This window comes from Canis lupus, chromosome 11 (genome assembly GCF_011100685.1).
Source record: "Canis lupus familiaris isolate Mischka breed German Shepherd chromosome 11, alternate assembly UU_Cfam_GSD_1.0, whole genome shotgun sequence".
Lineage (NCBI taxonomy): Eukaryota > Metazoa > Chordata > Mammalia > Carnivora > Canidae > Canis > Canis lupus.
The window spans coordinates 24,081,256-24,101,660 of record NC_049232.1 but is presented as its reverse complement, the minus strand read 5'-3'; the positions used below and the strand labels follow the sequence as shown (position 1 = coordinate 24,101,660).

At 35.7% G+C, this 20,405-nt stretch overlaps 1 protein-coding gene across 3 annotated transcripts in view; it reads right to left on the bottom strand.

Annotated features, from left to right (window-relative positions):
• Positions 1–349: 349 nt before the first annotated feature.
• The window catches only part of SMAD5 (SMAD family member 5), a 54,738-nt gene continuing 34,682 nt past the window's right edge, over positions 350–20,405 (bottom strand). For all 3 annotated transcript variants that reach the window (XM_038552236.1, XM_038552238.1, XM_038552237.1), the window contains 3 exons: positions 9,286–9,507; positions 6,965–7,221; positions 350–5,377 (listed from right to left, as the gene is read on the bottom strand). In XM_038552236.1, the coding sequence (XP_038408164.1) occupies positions 5,234–5,377; positions 6,965–7,221; positions 9,286–9,507 (623 nt within the window). In that variant the 3' untranslated portion in view covers positions 350–5,233. The remainder of the gene's footprint in view (positions 5,378–6,964; positions 7,222–9,285; positions 9,508–20,405) is intronic.

The window sequence follows — 20,405 nt, the reverse complement described above, 5'->3', positions numbered from 1 at the left end:
ACACCTCTCATCTACAGATGGGTAAGAGAGAAGGGACATCAGTGTTTAAAACAGCCCAGACTAGATCTAAATACTTTTTCAAAACACAACTAAACTCAACAAACAAAGAAAAACACATCAACTCTCTTACAAACAAAATGGAAAAACACTGATCATTCTGAGCAAATCTCCTGCTGAGTGGAAAGGCATGGAATACCTATTTTCTACTGCTCGTGCACACGCAGATAACAGCCGGTCATAGCAACTGGTCATCTCATCATTTTAGAACTCCACTCAGTGAAACATGTTAAGTCAAAAGAGAATACCAAAAAACAAAACAAAACAAAACAAAAACAAAAACCCACACACATTAAGGTTTTGAGATTTATTAAAATAAAGTATTAGCAAACAATATGCAAAAACAAAGTTCTTAAGAGTTATGGCTTTGAAAAGCACAATATAGTAAAATCTAATACATTTTTATAAGTATCAAAAAGGCAACAGAATTGAAGCATGTTGCTAGAATTTCACTTTCTACAACATACACAGAAGCAGAACAAGTACAAAATAAGCAGATCTATAGCGCAGCCATTGGTTTGGTCTTTATCATCTGCATGTGAAATATCTTTTTAAGAGAAGATGGGTAGGTACATACAAACATCCAGTTTTCATGATTACAATCCTATCCAATTTTAAAATAAGTGATATTCAAAATGCAATTTTAACGCACCCAATTAAGAAGAAAATCACTTGCCCAACTATTATCTTCAAGAGTCCCTATACATAAAATACTTCATGAATCAAATCAAAGCAATGTCATCTCCAATGACATTAGAAGTGAAAATCTGATTCTAAAAAATTTCTTTTATAAGGAACTTAGGATTGTTTGGCTTCACTGTACTTTTATTATGATTAATACCAGCTAGTATCAGAAGGCGCTACTCATTAGTGAGGGAAAAGAAAATATCTGTACACAAAATTCTGAACTTCTTAGGAATAGTATCGTCAAATGAATACTTAAGGGACAATGGTTTATGGTAACTGCAAGAATTTTAAGAATTGAATTATTTGGACAAGAACCACACAGAACTTTTTCAGTCTGCCATGAATAACAGAAGAATTCTGCTCTAAGACCCTATCTTTTCACCAAAACATCCCATCGCTTGTTTTACAGCAACTGCTACCAGTGAATATTTTAACATAAGCTCTTAAAAAAAAATTTTTTTTTTTGCTATGTAAAATCCCTCTGTTTTTTGTAAACCATCCAATTTCAGGTTAACACTTCAGTTATAATACAGTTGGCTTTTAGAAGATAAGTTTCTACTATGAATAATCCAATATAACAAAAGCGTGGTAAATACTGTTACCTCTTTTCATTAGGAAATGCTAAACTGTAGTCCAGTGAATTCCAAAGAACTATCCACCAGGCACAACTGTTTATGCAGAAGAAATGCCTTGAATTGTCAGTTTCCATACATGCATCTTCTGTGAGAAGAAAAGCTCCCCCAAACCCCACCTGTATCATAGAGGAAAATGGCTGCTGCTCTGGAGGAAACAGGCTCCAAACCTGAGATCTGCCCCCCATAAAGCTGCCCTAGTTAGTATCTCAAGAGACCCTCCATAAACCAATGTTTAGGAAGACTCCCTGCCATTAAAATCACCAAACATGCCTGAAACCACCATGATATCAACTACATTAAAAGATCCTTGCTTATCTAGCTCCTGGGAATAATGAGGACACATTTTGTATTCCCATCTGAGTGAGTGAAGATTTAACTAAGAAGACAAAGACGGACTCTGATCCCTTTAAAAAGTTAACAGATCCAAAACTGAAGCCATCACTGGAAGTTGAATTCAAAATTATCAAAAGAATCTTTTATTTCAGTAAGCATAAAAGATATTCATATATTTTAAGTGGGAAAGTGATAATAATCCAAAGTAATACTGAGCAAACAGCTATGAAGAGTATAAAGAAATAGATCGAAGCTGATGTATTAGATGCTCTTCTGTAACAGAAAGACAGTGCTTAAAGAGGTACTATCAGACTTTCTGGAGGTTCTGTGCTACTGGTAGGGTTTCATTTTTCATATAAGCCTTCACTGTTTCCCACGGTTACCCTCAAGGGTTTTACGATGTGAGCCCCAGGTCTCATCTTGACAAGAGATTTCAGATCTGAACACTTATTATTTTACATCTTAAAAGCATATCTTACTCTCCAGTGTCACGGAAAGTATAAAGTAGCTACATCCTCTTGCAGTGCTATGAGGTATGTAGCTCACTGAACTACCCAGTAATCTTACTGTGGATTTCAACTCAGAAACCCAGCCAATTCTATAACCACAGTTACCTTAAATAACAATAAAATGTGAAAAATGACTTATATTCTGATGTATGTAACTTGACATTTTGATTGATGTTTTCTTTAATCTCTAAAAAAAAAAGCGTTAGCTTCAGTAGATCAATAACATGCCCACTAGTTTACATTCTGTAACTCAAGCCAAGTAATACCAAAAAGACCATAATACTTTATGAGACAGAGATGCTGATCAAATGCAATGCTTATTTTTTTTTCTGATCATCTTTCTGTCGTGTTTACTCAGATTAAAGTTGACTCAATTTCTCTTTTTGCATTTACCAAATCGGTTGTCATTTTATTATTCTCAGACACTAGTCTTTTCAGCTCACATATGTTGTATGTTGTACAAGTTATAAAAGGTGATTGTTCCAGTGGTGTTGGTATTTTCCATCAACTTTGACTATAAAATAGATTCTAGAGATTAAATAAAAATTTAAAACTGTCATTTTCTGAAAAGGTTTCCTTCAGAAGTGTCTTTTCATTGGTCATAATTTTATTTAGTTTTTTAAATCTCACTGGTGATTTTTATCTCCCATCCATGGATTTGGGGCACCCTCAGGAATTACAGAAGCAGCCACATTGAATACAATTTTCATTTAAAATCCAGGGGTGTGGAGTTAATAACTTTTAGGAAGTACAACAGGCTTATACTTTTCCATGGAAGTCTTGACAGGAGCTTCATACTGTCCTCCATGAGATAAAATTTCTTAAGGAAAACACAGAAAAGGCCAAACACATAAAACCCTGCCAGTTCTAAAGGTTGTAATGTAACTAAAAACAATTTTTAATTACCTCAATTGAAAACAACAATTCAACAGTTCCACCAGTTCAAATCCACTGATTTTGAATACATGTATGTCATTCAATATGGATGCTTTTTTTCCTACAAATTTGTTCCAAAGATTATGCCATAAGCCTGATAAATAAAAGAATAATGTAAATAGCGAGGTTCTAACACCAAGCAAATAATTCTCTTTTCATGTGGCTGACACAACTCTGGAAGATTAAGAATGCATGTCATGTAAAACTTCTGTCTGAAGCTCGGGTGGTGGTCAGAAAGTATCTTTTTACCCAGAAAGGACCGTGAGCTGAAACACATATGGCACTTCACCTGAAAGAACTAAACCCCCCCAGTGGCTGCACTTCGTAAAAGGAATAAATAATGTCACGGAAAACAAAATGAAATGCATATTCTCCTTTCCTTAAAAAAAAAAAAAAAAGCATTTAAAAAAATTTTAAAAGCAGAAAGTCAAACCAAACTAACATTTTAAATAGAAGACTGGCTCCATATACTTTCGAAAGGCACCAGAAAATAGCTTTCCCTGGTAGGTAAATTAGGTCTTTTTTTTTTTTTTTTTTCTGAAACCATGTCTTTGTTCTCATGCCATAACAAATTTGACTGCTCTCAGGAAAAAGAGGTTAAAAGCCCTTGACCCAAAGCCTTCAAGCATGATTGACTGAATGGCTATTTTAGAATTTTCACATCTTTCCTCTCTGAGGACTGTTCTGAGAGACTAGTGTCCACAGAGGTCCCCCAAAAATGGAAAACCAGCAGCATGTATGGTAAATGAGAGAATAGTCTGCATTCTTTGATACATGACTATATTAAAGTCAACTATTCTCAACAAACACTGCTTCTTCAAGGACGTACCAGACCAGCAGCCTCAACTTGGGGCTAGACTGAAGAGGCTTCGGGCTACAGTCCCTGGGTCCCTTCCTTGCTCAGGGCAACTGATGGCAGTAAAAGCAATGGGATTAAGCACGGGACTCTCCAACAGGAGTAACACCCATAAGGCAGCAGAGAATTAGAAAGGCACCTTCAGGTGGAGCTACAGAGTAACAGTCTTATTATCATCTAGGTTGAAAATACAACAAAAGCTAGAGAAAGTGTAACTTCTACAACTGTCATCTATAAACCGCAGTGTCTGTTAATACAAAAGGGGTACCAAGGAAGTAAGGATGTGCATCCAAGTCTAAGTCACTTGAGTGTGTTTCACAAAAGGTTACACTAAAAACTGTCACCCATCAAAGTGCAAAATAAAAGATTAATGCATGTCAAAATTAGAGTTCTTGCAACAGTGGCCAAAAGCAGCAAAGCTGAACAAGGCCGGGCGTGCACTGTCACTAGCTATAAAAGTAGTACTTAGGACAGATTCTGAGTAAATGACATATAATGGAGATCTGTTGTTTACAATAATTCTTTTTTTTAAAAAAGGAAACGTTTTACAAAAGATATACCGAGTGAAGTCACAGGAGACTGACAAACATTTAGCTGTATTAAATGCAAATTTTATGACATTGCCTAGAAAACTATGACTTTACTTTTACTGAACACTACTTGTTAGAGCAGTGCATAGTGTTCCTTCAAATAAAAGTTTTGTTTTGTTTTTTATAGTTTCTTTTCAGCCCCTACCATATGCTTTTACGAAACGATGAATTACACTTTCTTAACACTGGTAGGACAAAGAAACTGGTAAAAGTACAGCTTCTGCAGGATGAAGAGTAGAAGGGAAGACTTTTTACTGTATACCTTCTTAAACTATTATAATTTTTCATCATGTGGTGTATTACTTTTTCAAAAAACTTGAACAAATAACAAGTTGGTTGGGACAAGGCAGCAAAATTGTGTCCCAGTTTAAGATCAATGTCAAACTTGTGAACTGGGGTACAATATTTACTTTGCATTTCTCACAACACTTTTGATAGTTAATCACATGAACACAAATAACAAACAAATGTAGATTCATTACAAAATACAAATGTATTGGTCACAATTATGTAGAAAAAAAATAAGCTGTAATATCTGTTTTCCACGTAAGCTCACAGTATCTGTACTGAAGGTTTCCCTAAAATTAAAACAAGTCCGCTAATAATATAATTGAAAAGACTACTTCTGCACTATGAGACGGAAGATATGGGGTTCAGAGGGGAGCCCATCTGAGTAAGGACTTTATCCAGCCACTGAAGAGGCCCATGAAGATGAATCTCAATCCAACAGGGGGTGCTGGTAACATCCTGCCGGTGATACTCGGCTCCCCAGCCCTATGAAAATGAAAAGATATCATAGCAAATCCCTCTTGAAACTGTCAACCAGCCTAAACCAATTTTAACTTACTAACAAATAGATACTTTAACAGTGGAGACCACAAAACCAATCTTAGAATTCACCATGGAATTAAAAGCAACATAGAGTTGCAGTATTCAAAGAGATAGGATTCCTTTAACAGAAACCCTTGGAGCAAGAAATGTTTCAGAATTCTTTTTCTTTTTGAAGTTTAGAAAGTTAATACAGTACAAACAGCTCATAATTAAAACACTATTATTTCTGCAGTGAGATACATCCTCACTAAATGGAATAAGTAACACATAGCAACAGCCTCATGTAAGTTTACATCAGATTTTGTTATGAAAAAGTTTTGGGTTTTCAGGTTTGGCTTTTTTTTTTTTTTTAACCATCAGATAAGACACTGTAGATCTGATCAATGTATACAAGTGTAACTAAAGTAGCTGGGATGAATTAAGCTGGAACACTTTAGCCTTAAACTCTAAAGATTAAAACAGAATTTTTTTCACTTTTATTTTCCTAGATCCACCAAGGTCTCTGCTTTACAGCTTAGAGTACTGCTGGTCTAGGGAAATTAGGCTTGGGAGGGAGGAGATGGGGAAGTAGAAATTAAATACATCACAGTTTTGTTTCAGGGGCACCAGGGTGGCACTGTTGGTTAAGAGTCCTGGGAGTGAGCCCTGTGTCCCTGCCTTGCATCCCAGCATATCAGGCTCCCTGCTCAGCAGGGAGTCTGCTTCTCCCTCTCCCTCTGCTCCTCCCCTCCCACACCCACGCATGCATACACTCTCTCCATCAAATAAATAAATAAAATCTCTAAAAAAAAAAAAAAGTTATGTTTCTATGGAGGAGGAATGCCTTTGGGGCTAATAAACTGATGCACAGAACAGACTTACAGCAAAGCAGCAAGGCAACACTGAACTGTGGGTCTGAATACCAAAAAGAAAAATCCCGCTTAGAGCATTTCACAGTTGGTTTTCTTTGGCTAAATCCTTAAGGACCAATTGGATAGAGTACAGGATGCTTTTATGCATCACTAAAATTCTTTCCTAATTTTACTCATAAGCCATCACCCTTGGAAGGCCAGTAAAATAAGCCCAAGAGCAAATGATAAATTTGAAAAGTTCTTTCAACTTTGCAAATCCTTAATAACAGAGGTTAAGTGCAAGGAAGATAATTTTAGTCTCCTAAAGAATTTTTTAAGTCACTCCAGTGGGATCTAATAATAATTGAAACTGCTGAGGCTAAGGAACTTCAAAAGCAATTTTAGTGTTAAATGCTTTCTAGCAATTCAGTCTTTAACTGAAGCTCTTTATAAACTCAGCCCCTATTCAATATCAAAATCAGTATCGTGTGTTTTATAACATCTGGATTATAAAATTAAAACTTCGACCTATTGTGTGGCTTTGAAGCTATAAATTCAAGAATGTCATTTAAAAACCTATTAAGTCAGGTCAAAAGTAAATACCGATTTTCATTTCAGGAAGACATTTTAAAATCATAACCTACAGAAATATGCAAATTTACAGTGACTCAAATTAAGCTACAGGTTATAACCCACTCACCTTGACAAAACTCATTCGGATGGTACACATTTTGGTGAGCTCATACACTGCCTCAAACCCATGGTTGACAGACTGAGCCAGAAGCTGAGCAAACTCTTGGTTGTTAAAAATTTTGAGGCTGCAACTGCTGGGAATCTTACAGACCGTGGTAGGATGAAAGCCATGATGAAAGTTGCAGTTCCTACTCTGAACAAATATGCTGCTGTCACTGAGGCACTCTGCATACACCTCTCCACCAACATAGTACAGATGAACACCTTAAAAAAACAAGCATTACAAGACTCACCTTAATAAAGGTGAAATAATAAAAATCATAAATTTTTTTAATAAAAAAAAAATGTTTCATTATACAATGAAACCAAAGAGGTTGTAGAAGGTGCAACCAAGAACACCCACTAACCTATAGCAAAGGCCCAACAGTCTGTAGATATGAAGCTACCACTAGAGGGCCTTAGACTGCCGAAGATAATCAAGAGGTTAATGGCCTCCATCTACAGTGGTCCTCAAATAACTGAGACTTAAATTAAGCTTAAGGTTGGCAGCTTATTAGGTTTATCAGTTCTTAGGTTCTTTTCTTTTCTTTTCTTTTTGGTTCTTTTCTCTTTGCCAACAATCATTTATTATCTCTAGGAGCAAAAGCAAAGGCAAAAAGACAAAGAAAGCGCAAATGATGAGTCCTTTCAAAGGAACGCTTGGTGCTAAGTTAATTTATCACAGAGTCAATTGGCAAAGTGTTTTGCACTCTTTTAACTAATGGAGAGTACAGCAGCATTAAAAATTTGGCCCTAAGTCACATATGTAATTGCAGGTCACAGGAAGAGACTTTAATTTTTTTTAAGAAGAGACTTTAAACGGCAGATTTATTTTACTTCCCTTGAAAAGAATGGTTTTGGTATTTAAAAATATATATATATGTAAATAATATGTGAAGTTTCAATATTAAAACTTCAACTTCTATAGCTAAAGTTATTTCCAACTTTTTACTTCCACAAAGAGTGTTAAAAAGGCCATCCTTGTATACACATACCTCATACACGTGTGAATCACAGACTTGTATTAGGCTATGATACAAAAAACTGTTTTGGGACACCTGGGTGGCTCAGCAGTTGAGCTTCTGCCTTTGGTTCAAGGCATGATCCTGGGGTTCCGGTATTGAGTCCTATTATTGGGCTTCCAGCACAGAGCCTGCTTCTCCCTGTCTAGGTCTCTGCCTCTCTCTGTGTCTCTCGTAAATAAATAAAATCTTTAAAAAAACCAACAACTGTATGTTGTTGTTTCTAAGCAAATAAAATGACCCATGGAGGAAGGGATCCTAGAATTAGATACCGGGAAAAATGGGAAAACAAATTCTAGAATTTTAGAATTCACCTGGTAGATTTCTCTTAAATCATTCTAACGTAGTGGGAAAATCAATACATAGAAGTGAGGCATTTCACCAAAAAAAAAAAAAAAAAAAAAAAAAAAATCAATGCCAAGTTGGCAACAGAGTCAAAAAAAGAACAGAAACTTCCTTTCAACTTATTTTTGGCCATAGTATTTTGCTGAATCTCTTCTATAAGAAATCACATGACAATTATAATTATGGACCTTTTGTTCTAACTTGGACTAAGACTTTCTCAAGTGAAAGAAGTAGAACAGAGCGAGTGGCAAAAACTAAACTTACAAGACAGGCAATACACTCTACCTGGGAAAGGTTTCCTTTCTGACCACTTGCATGAGCCTCTGATATTTCATTGAGGTGGGAAAAGTTACTTGTTTATTGTGGCAACTGTCTTGCTGGATGAAACATAAATAAAACCTGGTTACCTGAATTTAAAAGGCAGGAGGAGTGGTGGAGAGACTTGTCATTCAAACTGGATTTCCCACCTATAACCCAGCTCCTCCCCACATAACAGAAGTTCTTACAAGGCACCTCTTCTCAAAAAACCATAATTAAAAAATTCTAATCCTATGCCAGTAATCATATATTCCACAAATATTTGTTGTGTACTTACTGTGAGCCAGGAACTATTCTAGCTGCTGAAAATAATGCTATGAACAAGGCAAATTTCTGTAAAGCTTGTATTCCAGTCAAGAAGGCACTCAAAAAATAAATAAAGAAATCGTATGATTTCAGATCCCAAACAAAGAAAAACAAAGCAGGATAAGGAAAAGAGGACTGATGAGGTCTTGACTTAATACATTCTATGGTATCTGCACCTTGAGAGCAGAGCCCATGCTTCAGGCTCACATTACACTCTAGTGCCTTATACAGCGCACGGTACAGAGCAAGAACAGCAAATGACTGATTTCAACTGAACGCAGGGCAATGACAAAATTACCTTTTCCAATATGTCGTCTAGTGTTCTCAATTGTTGAATTACGATTAACATTTGACAACAACCCCAAGCAGAATCTACTTTTATTATTTGAAGGGTCTGTGAATCCATCTACTAACACACTAGTAGAAGATGCATGAAAAGCCTCCCCAACACGATTGTTTAATTCATAGTAGACAATTGAACACCAATGTTTGGGCTCTTCATAGGCAACAGGCTGAACGTCTGTAAACAAACCAGATTTAAAAAACGATTAATGAGTAAATTAGAAACCCCTGATTCTTTATGTGTTTCCCTTACAAACCAGATAAAAAAACGATTGAGTAAATTAGAAACCCCTGATTCTTTATGTGTTTCCCTTACAAACCAGATAAAAAAACGATTAATGAATAAATTAGAAACCCCTGATTCTTTATGTGTTTCCCTTTAAGCCAATCCAAGCACTCAATGAAAAATATTTTCAGATATTTCACTTAAGTCTCTCACTGTCCTCCCTGGCTTGGAGTCTGTACTTAAAAAAAGAAATGGCCATGAATATGATTTTAAAACTTTTCTAAATGCAAATATAAAGACAGGCAATATTACATTTATTTTACTTTTAAATTTTTATTATTTTAGTTGACATATAATACCATAATAGTTTCAGGTGTACAAGGTAGTGATCAGATACTCCTATACATTATGCACTGCTCACAATGGTAAGTCTAATAACCATTTGCCACCATATAACACTGTAACAATATTATTATTATTCCCTATACTATACTTTTTTCCCCTATACTATACTTCTCACCTCCGTAACTTATTTTATAATTGGAATTCTGTACCCTTTAATCCTCTTTTCCTGTTTTATACACCACCCTCCTCTGGCAACCACCAGTTTGTTGTCTGCATTTATGAGTCTGTTTCCGGTTTTTTTATTTGTTTATTTGCTGTGTTTTTTGGATTCCACATAGGTATGAAATCATATGGTATTTGTATTTCTCTGTCTGATTTATTTCACTTAGCATAACATCTTCTTGGTCCATTCATCTTGTTGCAAAATGGAAAGATCTCATCTTTATGGTTGAGGAATATTGCGTATATATCTCCTTTATCCATTTATCTATTGATGGACACTGACATTGCTCCCATATCTCGACTACTGTAAATAATGCTACAATAAACACACATGTATCTTTTCAAATTAGTGTTTAAAAAAAATAGTGTTTTCACTTTCTTTAGGTAAATACCCAGTAATGGAATTACTGGATAATATGGTATTTCTATTTTTAATTTTCTGAGGAATCTGCACACTGTTTTCTACAGTGGCTGCACCAATATACACTCCCACAACCAGTACACAAGGATTCTCTTTTCTCCATATCCTTGTCAACGCTTGTTATTTGTCTTTTCAATACTAGCCATTCAGACTGATGTGAGGTGGTATCTCACTGTGATTTGATTTGCATTTTCCTGATGATTAGTAATGTTGAGTATTTTTTCATGTGTCTGTTTACTATCTGTATGTCTTCTTTGGAAATATGTCTATTCAGGTTCTCTGCTCATTCTTCTAATTTAACTGTTTGGTTTGGGTTTTTTTTTTTTTTTTTTTTTTTTTTTTTTTGGTGTTGAGTTATGTGAGTTCTTTTTTATTTTGGATATTATCCTTTATCAGATATAACATTTACAAATATCTTCTCACATCCAGCAGACTACACCTTTTCTTTTGTTGATGGTTTCCTTAACTGTACACAGCTTTTTATTTTGGTGTGGTCCTAACAGTTATTTTTTGCCTTTGTTTCCTTTGCCTGAGGAGACATATCCCATAAATACGTTGCTAAGGCCAATATCCAAGTGATCAGTGCCCTATGTTTTTTGAGAAGTTTTATGGTTTCAAGCCTCACGTTTAGGTCGTCTATTTTGAGTTTACTTTGGTATATGGTGTAAGAAAATGGTCCAGTTTCATTTTGTCACATGCAGCTGCCCAGTTTTCCCAACACCATTTACTGAAGAGACAGTCTTTTCCCCATTGTATATTCTTTCCTCTTTTGTCACAGCTTAACTGATCATGTAAGTGTGAGCTTATTTCTGGGCTCTCTTTCCTGTTCAATTACTCTAAAGTTGATCCTGCAATTTTACTGATTTCATTTCTTAGTTCTAACAGTTTTTTGTTGTTGTTGAGTCTTCAGGATTTTCTATATTTTATATATATATATACCATGTAATCTGCAAATAATGATAGTTTACTTCTTCCTTTCCAATTTGTGTGCCTTTTCTTTCTGTTTCTTGTCTGATTGCTGCAGCTAGGACCTCCAGTACTATGTTGAATACAAGTGGCAAGAGTGGACATCTTTATCTTGTTCCTGATCTTAAAGGAATAGTTTCGGCTTTTCACCATTGAGTATGATGTTAGTTGTAGGTTTGTCATATGTGGTCTTTCCTATATTGTTTCCTTTAAATCCACTTTGTTGAGCGTTTTTATCATAAACAGATAATGATTTTTGTCAAATGCTTTTCTGTATCTATTGAGATGATTATATGGTTTTTATCCTTCGTGTTAGTAATGTAATATGTTGCAATGGTTGATTTACAGATCCTGAACCACCATTGCACTCGGGGAATAAATTCCACTTGATTGTGGTAAATGATCCTTTTAATGTACTGTTGAATTTGGTTTGTTGACATTTTGTTGAGGATTTGTGCATCTATAAGTTCATCAGCAATACTGGCCCACAGTTTGTTTTTTTTTTTTTTTTTTGGTAATGTCTTTATCTGGTTTTGGTATAAGGGAAAGGCTGGCCTTGTAGAATTAATCTAGAAACTCTCTTTCCTCTTCTATTCTTGTAATAGTTAGAGAAAACATAGGTATTACCTTTCCTTTAAATGTTTGATAGAATTTACCTCTGAAGCCCATCTGAGCTTTTGTTTGTTGGGAGTTTTTAAATAAAAATTTTATTACTAGTAATCAATTTGTTCAGATTTTCTAATTCCTCCTGATTCCGTTTTGGAAAATAGTAAGTTTCTAGGAATTTATCCATTTCTTCTAAGTTGTCCAATTTGTTGGATAGTATTTTTCATAGTAGTCTTTTATATTCCTTTGTATTTCTGTGGTTTCAGCTGTTACCTCTCTCATTTCTGATTTTATTTGGACCTTTTCTCTTTTTTTCTTGAGGAGTCTAAGGGTTTGACAATTTTGCTTATCTTTTCAAAGAAACAACTCTTGGTTCCATTGATCTTTTCTATTGTTTTTTAAGTCTCTATTTCATTTATTTTTACTCTGATCTTTATTATTTCCTTCTTCCTACTAGCTTTGAGCTTTGTTTGTTCTTTTACTAGATCCTTTAGGTGTAAGATTAGATTGTTTACTTCAGATTTTTCTTGTTTCTTGAGGTAAGCCGGTACCACTATAAACTTCCCTCTTAGAACTGCTTTGGTTGGGCAGCCCGGGTGGCTCTAGTGGTTTAGCACCGCCTTCAGCCCAGGGCCTGATCCTGGAGTCCCGGGATCGAGTCCCACATCGGGCTCCCTGCATGGAGCCTGCTTCTCCCTTTGCCTGTGTCTCTGCCTCTCTCTCGCTCTCTGTCTCTCATGAATAAATAAATAAAAAATAAAATCTTTAAAAAAATATTAAAAAAAAAAGAAAGAACTGCTTTGGCTATGTCCCAAAGATCTTCAACGGCTGTGTTTTACATTTTAAGTTGTTTTCCTAGCACAATCTATTCAAGGTTTATATGTGTATGACAAACCTCTGTATAAGCAACCTGAAAGATTTAACTATACCAGTATTTGTAAAATTATTCTAAACAAAAATATGAACTAAAAAGGCAAGTGAGACTCTCAGCAAGCTAGGAATAGAGGATAATTCTAGAATTTGATAAAGAACATTCACAGGGAACTAATACCTAACTTCATACTTAATGGTGAGGAACTAGAAGATTTTCTGCCAAGGCCAGAAATTCGGTAAGGATGTTCTCACCACTCTTTTTTAACACTGTACTGGAAGTCCTAGCTAATGCAGTAACAGAAAGGGAAGTAAAAGGTACACATGTTGGAAAGGAAGAAATAAACCCATCTTTGTTCACAAATAACATGACTGTCTATACAGAAAGCCTGAAAAAATTTATTAAAGAAATTCCTGGAACTAATTAAGCTGTTACAGTAAAGTTGAAAGATGCAAGGTTACTAAGCAAAAATCAATCACTTTGCTATACACCAGCAATGAACACGTGGAATTTAAAATTAAAAATTTTATATTATATTAGCCACTTATATTAGCATTCTGAAGAAGAAATACTTAGGTAAAAATCAAACAAAATAGGTATAAGGTCTATACAAAGATATACAGCCCTAAGGAGAGACATTCAAGAGGAACTAAATAAATGGAGAGATAGTCCGTGTTCATGGAAAGGAAGCCTCAATTCTGCCAGGAAGTCATTTCTTCCCAACATGTATCAATATAGTTATCAATGAAATCCTAATCAAATTCCTAGCAAAATCATCTTGTGGATATCAACAAAGCAATCCTTAAAGTTTCTTTGGGTCAGCAAAAGATTCAGAATAGCCAACATAATACTGAAGAAGAATAAAATCAGAATGACAATATTCAACTTATTCAAGGTAGCATGGTACAGGCAAAAAGAATACATATACAGATCAAAGGTACAGAAGAGAGAGCCCAGAAAAGACCCATATAAATACAGTTAACTGATTTCTGATGAAGGCACAAAGGCAATAAAGGAGAAAAGATAGTCTTCTCAACAAATTCTACAAGAACTGACATTCACATGCAAAAAAATTAATCAACACATATTACACCCTTCGCAAAAACTACCTCAAAGTGAATCACAGACCTAAATGTAAAACACGAAACTGTAAGAGCTCTAGAAGATAACAGCACAAAATCTAGGTGACCCATGAATATGGTAATGAGTTTTTAGATACAATACCAAGGCATGAACCATGAAAGAACTGAGAAGCCAGACTTTACTAAAAATTAAAGACCTCCGCTCTGCAGAAGACACTATCAACAGAATGAGAAGATAAGCTACAGACTGGGAGAAAATATTTATATACACAAAAGACATATCTGGTAAAGGACTAGTATCCAAAATATACAAAGAATTCTTAAAATTCAACAAAAAAAAGTAAGTAACCCAACTTAAAAAATGGGTCAAAGACATAACAAGCCACCTTATCGAAGAAGATATACACATAACAAGCATATAAAACCATGCTCCACATGTGTCATCAGTAAATGCAAGTTAAAATAGCAATAAAATACCACTATACACATGTAAGAATGGCTAAAATCCGTAAGAGTGACATCATCAAAAGCTGGTGAGGATGTGAAGCAATAGGAATTCTTGTTCATTGCTAGTGGGAAAGTAAAATGGTACAGCCACTTTGGAAGACAGTTTGGCACTTTCTTACAAAACTAAACATACTTGGGGTACCTGGGTGGCTCAGTGGTTGAGCGTCTGCCTTTGGCTCAGGTCATGATCTTGGGGTCCTGGGGATTGAGTCCCACATTGGGCTCCCCACAGGGAGCCTGCTTCTCCCTCTGCCTATGTCTCTGCCTCTCTCTGTTTCTCATGAATAAATTAATAAAATCTTTAAAAAAAAAACTAAATATACTCATACCATATAATCCACAAGCATGCACCTCAGTATTTACCCAAAGGAGTGAGAAACTTATGTCCACACAAAAACCTACACACAGATGTTTACAGCAGCTTTATCCATGACTGCCAAAACTTGAAAGGAACCAAGATGTCCTTCTGCAAGTGAGTAGATAAATAAACTGTGGTGCATCCAGATGACGGAATATTATTCAGCTCTACAAAGAAATTAGCTATCAAGGCAGGAAAAGGGATAAGGGAACTTACAGGCATGTTACTAAGTGAAAGAAACCAATCTGACAAGGCTAAATACTGTATGATTCTAACTAGACATTCTGGAAAAGGCAAAACTATGGAGACAGTAAAAATTATCAGTGGCTGCAGATTAGAAGAAGCAAGGGGTGAACAGGCAGTGCACAGAGGATTTCGAGGGCAGTGAGATTATTCGGTATACCGCAGGTCTACCTCTGTGTGTTACCAGTACTATAATGGTACATACATGCATTATTCATTTGTCATAATCCACAGAATGTACAAGATCGAAAACGAACCCTAATGTAAACCATCGATTTGGGGTGATAATACTGTGTCAAGATAGGTATGACTATAATATATATAATATATGTACCACTCCAGTGAAGGGTTTTGGTAGCTGGCAAGGCTGTGTATATGCGGAGGCAGGGAATGTGTGGGAACCCTGTACTTTCCTCTCTTGTTTGCTGTGAATCTAAAACTCATATAAAAAATGAAGTCTGTTTAAAAAAGGAACGAAAGGAAAAGGAAAAAAAACACAACTAAGTGAGCATGAACTTTTGGTAAAAGTTAGTATACATTCTAATGTTAAACGCCAGATGCGCCTATGGGAAAAGATTATACACAAAATAAATTACCAGCCAGACTTTTATTATTGTAAAAGTCAACAATTCATAATGGATGTAATAGATGGAAGGACACATATAAACTTTTCACCCAGGGCTGGTAGAGTATCTTGGGGCTGAAATCAGGAAGGAAAGTCATCAACTCTCAAATTTCCTTTCAAAAAAAGGGGCACAGATTTAAAAATGTCCAAAAAACCCTCAAGAGTGGCTACGTGGCCTAGGTGGGCAGTACAAGGGAATCGGTTAACTTTTAAGACTCAGTTCTGATTATTCAATTGCAAAGAATTCAGATAAGGAGGAACAGAAAAAAATAAACTAATGTGGACCCAGAAAGAGAAGTGTACTAAGGGCTTGGAATTCTAAAAAGTTTATATAAAAGATGGAACAGGGAGGGGCCCACAATCAGAGATACATACAAATGAGTTGCAGGCAATTATAAGAATAGTGTCAGAAAAGCTAGAGCCAAGAATGATCAGAAGCTTGTAGGAAAAAAGTGCTAAGCAAAACTAAAAAGGCTCAGAGAAAAGAAGAGAAAGAAGAACTCTGCTGCTGCTCAAAGCTAAGGACATACTGTCAAATGGCAATTTAGGGCGCTACAGTTTAACTCTGATGTCCTTTTGGTCACTTCTGTCAAAGAAAACAGGAAAAAAAAAAAACAGAAAATAGGATTGAAAGGAGGGGAAACATTGGTGAAAAAAGACCAATGAGGGCAAGAAGACTTGAGTGCCAAGTCGCTGCAACAAATGATAGTGCAAGGAGTATCTAACATAAAACTCCACAAAGCTGCACTCCAATCTCTGGACAGCCAGGACAAAGAAGGAAAGGAAGATGACAGGGGAGGTAAATCCAGTTCATAGTTTCAGAATGAGAATACCATTTACTGGTTATCACCTGATGCAGTATGCTATGGCCATTACACATAGTGTCTAATCCAATCAATAACCTGTAATTCCTACGCAAATATTCTGTTTAATGTACAAAGAGGGAAACAGAGCAGAGACATTTAAGCAGCTACCTGAGGCTGCAAAAGCAAGTAAGGAGAGGTACAGGAATTCACATCCAGAAAGTAATATCCTGAAACATTTGATTCTACACGAAGGTCGATTCTATGAGCTACAAGAAAATCAGTATGACAAAAGTCCTAGATAAATTCTAGACCTTGAAAAAGCAAAGACAGTATTCACACATTAACAAGACTACCAGGGAGGCCTGAAATTTAACTGTTCTTAGAAATGTGGGGCCCTTGGGAAAGCACAGCATGACATACACTCCTTCAATATCATCACAAACCCATACAAAGCACGCAAAAACATCATTCTTTTAAGAAACGTATAAAATGGCAGTACCATTACTTCTAAACTTGTTATAAACTAAGGAGCTTTAAAGTCTCAAAACAAAGTGACTTTAGAACAATAATGAGATTCCACTTAACATATAATAGGATGGCTATTATATTAAAACAAACAAACAGAAATTAACTGTTGGCAGGAATGTAAAGAAATCAGAACACTAAGATACTGCTCAGGGGAAATGTGTAAACAGTATAGCTGCTGTGGAAAAGAGTTTGGCAGTTCCTCAAAAAGTTAAACAGAATGACCATAAAATCCAACAGTTCTACTCATAGGCATAGGATACCAAATGAATTAAAAAGCTGAGAGCCCAAAAAATACCTGTACAGCAATATTCATGGTGGCATTATTCACTATTCTACCAAAAGTTAGAAACAACCCAAATGTCCATCAACTGATAAATGGATTAACAAAATGTGATATATGCCTACAGGAGAACACATACAGTCTTGGAAAGAAATGAAATTCTGACACATGCTGTAACATGGATAAACCTTAAAAATATTAAGCTAAGTGAAAAAGCTAGTCACAAAAGAACAAATATGATATAATTCCACTTAGATAAGGCAAATTCTTAGAGACGGAAAGTAGAATAATGGTTATCAAGGGGCTAAGAGGAGGGGGAGTTACTGTTTAATGGGTAGAGCTCTGTCTGAGATAATGAAAAGTTCTAGAAATAGACAGTGGTGATGACTGCATGACACTGTGAATGTACTTAATGATACTAAGTTGTTCACTTTACCAACAGAGCCCCAAAGTATACAAAGCAAAAACCAACATGAATGAAAGTAGAAATAAATGATCTAGTAGTAACAGCTGGGGATGCCCCAATTTGGAATCTCATACCCTCAACAACTGACAGAAGAATTAGAAAGAAAATAAGCAACGATATAGACTTGGACAACACTATCAACTAACCTGATCTAACTAAAATCCAGAGAACTTATGATACCTTACAGTACCAAAATATACATTTTTTTTTCAAGTGCACATGGACTAGTCTCTAAAACAGACCAATGCTCTGCCAGGGGTTAGAAACCTTTCCTGCCCACCAAACCCAGGAACATATAAAAAGGATTAAATACCATGACCAAGGGGATGCAAATATTTTATTTTATTTTTATTTTTAAAGATTATTTATTTATTTATTCATGAGAAACACAGAGAGAGAAAAAGAGGGAGACACAAGGGCAGAGAGAAAGGCAGGCTCCATGCAGGGAGCCCCACGCAGGACTCAATCCTGGGTCTCCAGGATCACATCCTGGGCTGAAGGCGGCGCTAAACCGCTGAGCCACCTGGGCTGCCCATGGATGCAAATATTTTAAGTTTTGCAAGCCATGTGTTATTTTTGTCACAGATTCTTCTTCTTTAATAATCTAAAAGCCATTTCTAGATCACAAGCTGTACAAATATATGCATAAAACAATTCTCAATAAATAATTTTTAAAAGAATTGGAATCCTACAAAGTATGCTTTGCAATCTCATAGTGGAATTAGATTAGGAATCAATAGAAAAAACTGGGGAAATGCCCAAAAAAATGTGGAAATTGATTACTATGTTACTTAATAATCCAAAGGTTATAGTAAGAAATTACAAGGTAAATTTAAAAGTATTTTGAACTAAATATGTATGAGAACAAAACATACCAAAATTACGAGGCAATTAAAGGAACGGTCTTAAAGAAGAAGCAACTGAAACTAATCATCTAAGATTTCACCTTAAGAAACTATAAAAAAGGCAAACTAAACGTAGAATAAGCAGAATAAAGAAAAAAACTAGAGAATGGATTTGGAAATCAATGAAAAATAGAAAAGCTGGTTCTTCCAAAAGATCAACAAAACTAACAATCCTTTAGCTAAACCAACCAAGCAAAAAAGAATAAGACACATATTACCAAAACCAGGAATGAAGATATTATCACTAACCTCTACAGAATTATAAAATATACTATGAAAAACTTTATGCCAACAAGTTAGACAATTTAAACAAAATGGACAAATTCCTAGTAAGACACACATTACCAAAACTGACTCAAGAAAAAAGGAGACTCTGAACAGACTGATCCAATTAAGGAAATTGAATCAGTAATTAAAAATTTCCCCACAAAGAAAAGTCTAAGCCCCAAATGACTTCATTGGTAAATTTTATCAAATATTTAAAGAAGAAATAATACAAATAAGCTCTTCCAAAAATAGGAGAGAATACTTCCCAACTTACTCCATGAGGTCATTATTACCCCGATACCAATGCTAAATAAAGACTTCACAATAAAACTACCACTATCCCTCCCTCATGAATATACAAGCAAAAATATTCAGCAAAATATCAGTAAATCTAATCTAGAAATATATTAAAGGGCAGCCTGGGTAGCTCTGCTGTTTAGCACCACCTTCAGCCCAGGGCCTGATCCTGGAGACCTGGGATCGAGTCCCAAGTCAGGCTCCCTGCACGGAGCCTGCTTCTCCCTCTGCCTGTGTCTCTGCCTCTCTCTTTCTCTGTGTCTCTCGTGAATAAATAAAGAAAAGAACTATCCCTATACATTAAAAAAAAAAAGAAAGAAATATATTAAAAAGGATTATATACCTTGACCATTTGGGAATTATCCCAGGAATAAAAGCCTGCTTTCACATCAGAAAGTAAGTTCATGTAGCACACATTAACTAGAAAAAAGGGAAAATAACTCATCTGATCACCTCAACAGATACAGAAAAAGCCTCTGACAAAAGCCAACATCCGTTCACGGTAAAAATTCTTAACAAACTAGGAATAGAAGAGAACTAATAGTTTATGGCTAGCGCTCTAGAAAAATGGTGAACAGAAGTAGTGAGACCAGGCTCTCTTGTTCCCCATTGTAGGGGGGAAAGTAATTCAGTCTTTTGCCATCAAGGATGATGAGAGCTACAGGCTTTTTGTATATGCCCTCTAATAATGAGAGAGAGAAAAATATTAAAGGCATCCAGATTGGATAGCAAAAAAAAATTTTTTTAAGCTTTTTTTTTTAAATAAAAAGAAAGATTTTATTTATTTATTTATGAGAGGCACAGAGACAGAGAGAGAGGCAGAGACACAGGCAGAGGGAGAAGCAGGCTCCATGCAGGGAGCCTGGTACGGGACCCAATCCCAGAACCCCAGGATCATGTCCTGGGCAGAAGGCAGATGCGTAACCACTGAGCTACCCAGGCGTCCCAATTAAATGCTGTTTTTTATTGACATGTTCCTGTATTTAGGAAACCCTAAGGAATCCAGGTACCCACACACATACACACACACACAAAAAAAAAAAAAACCCTACTAG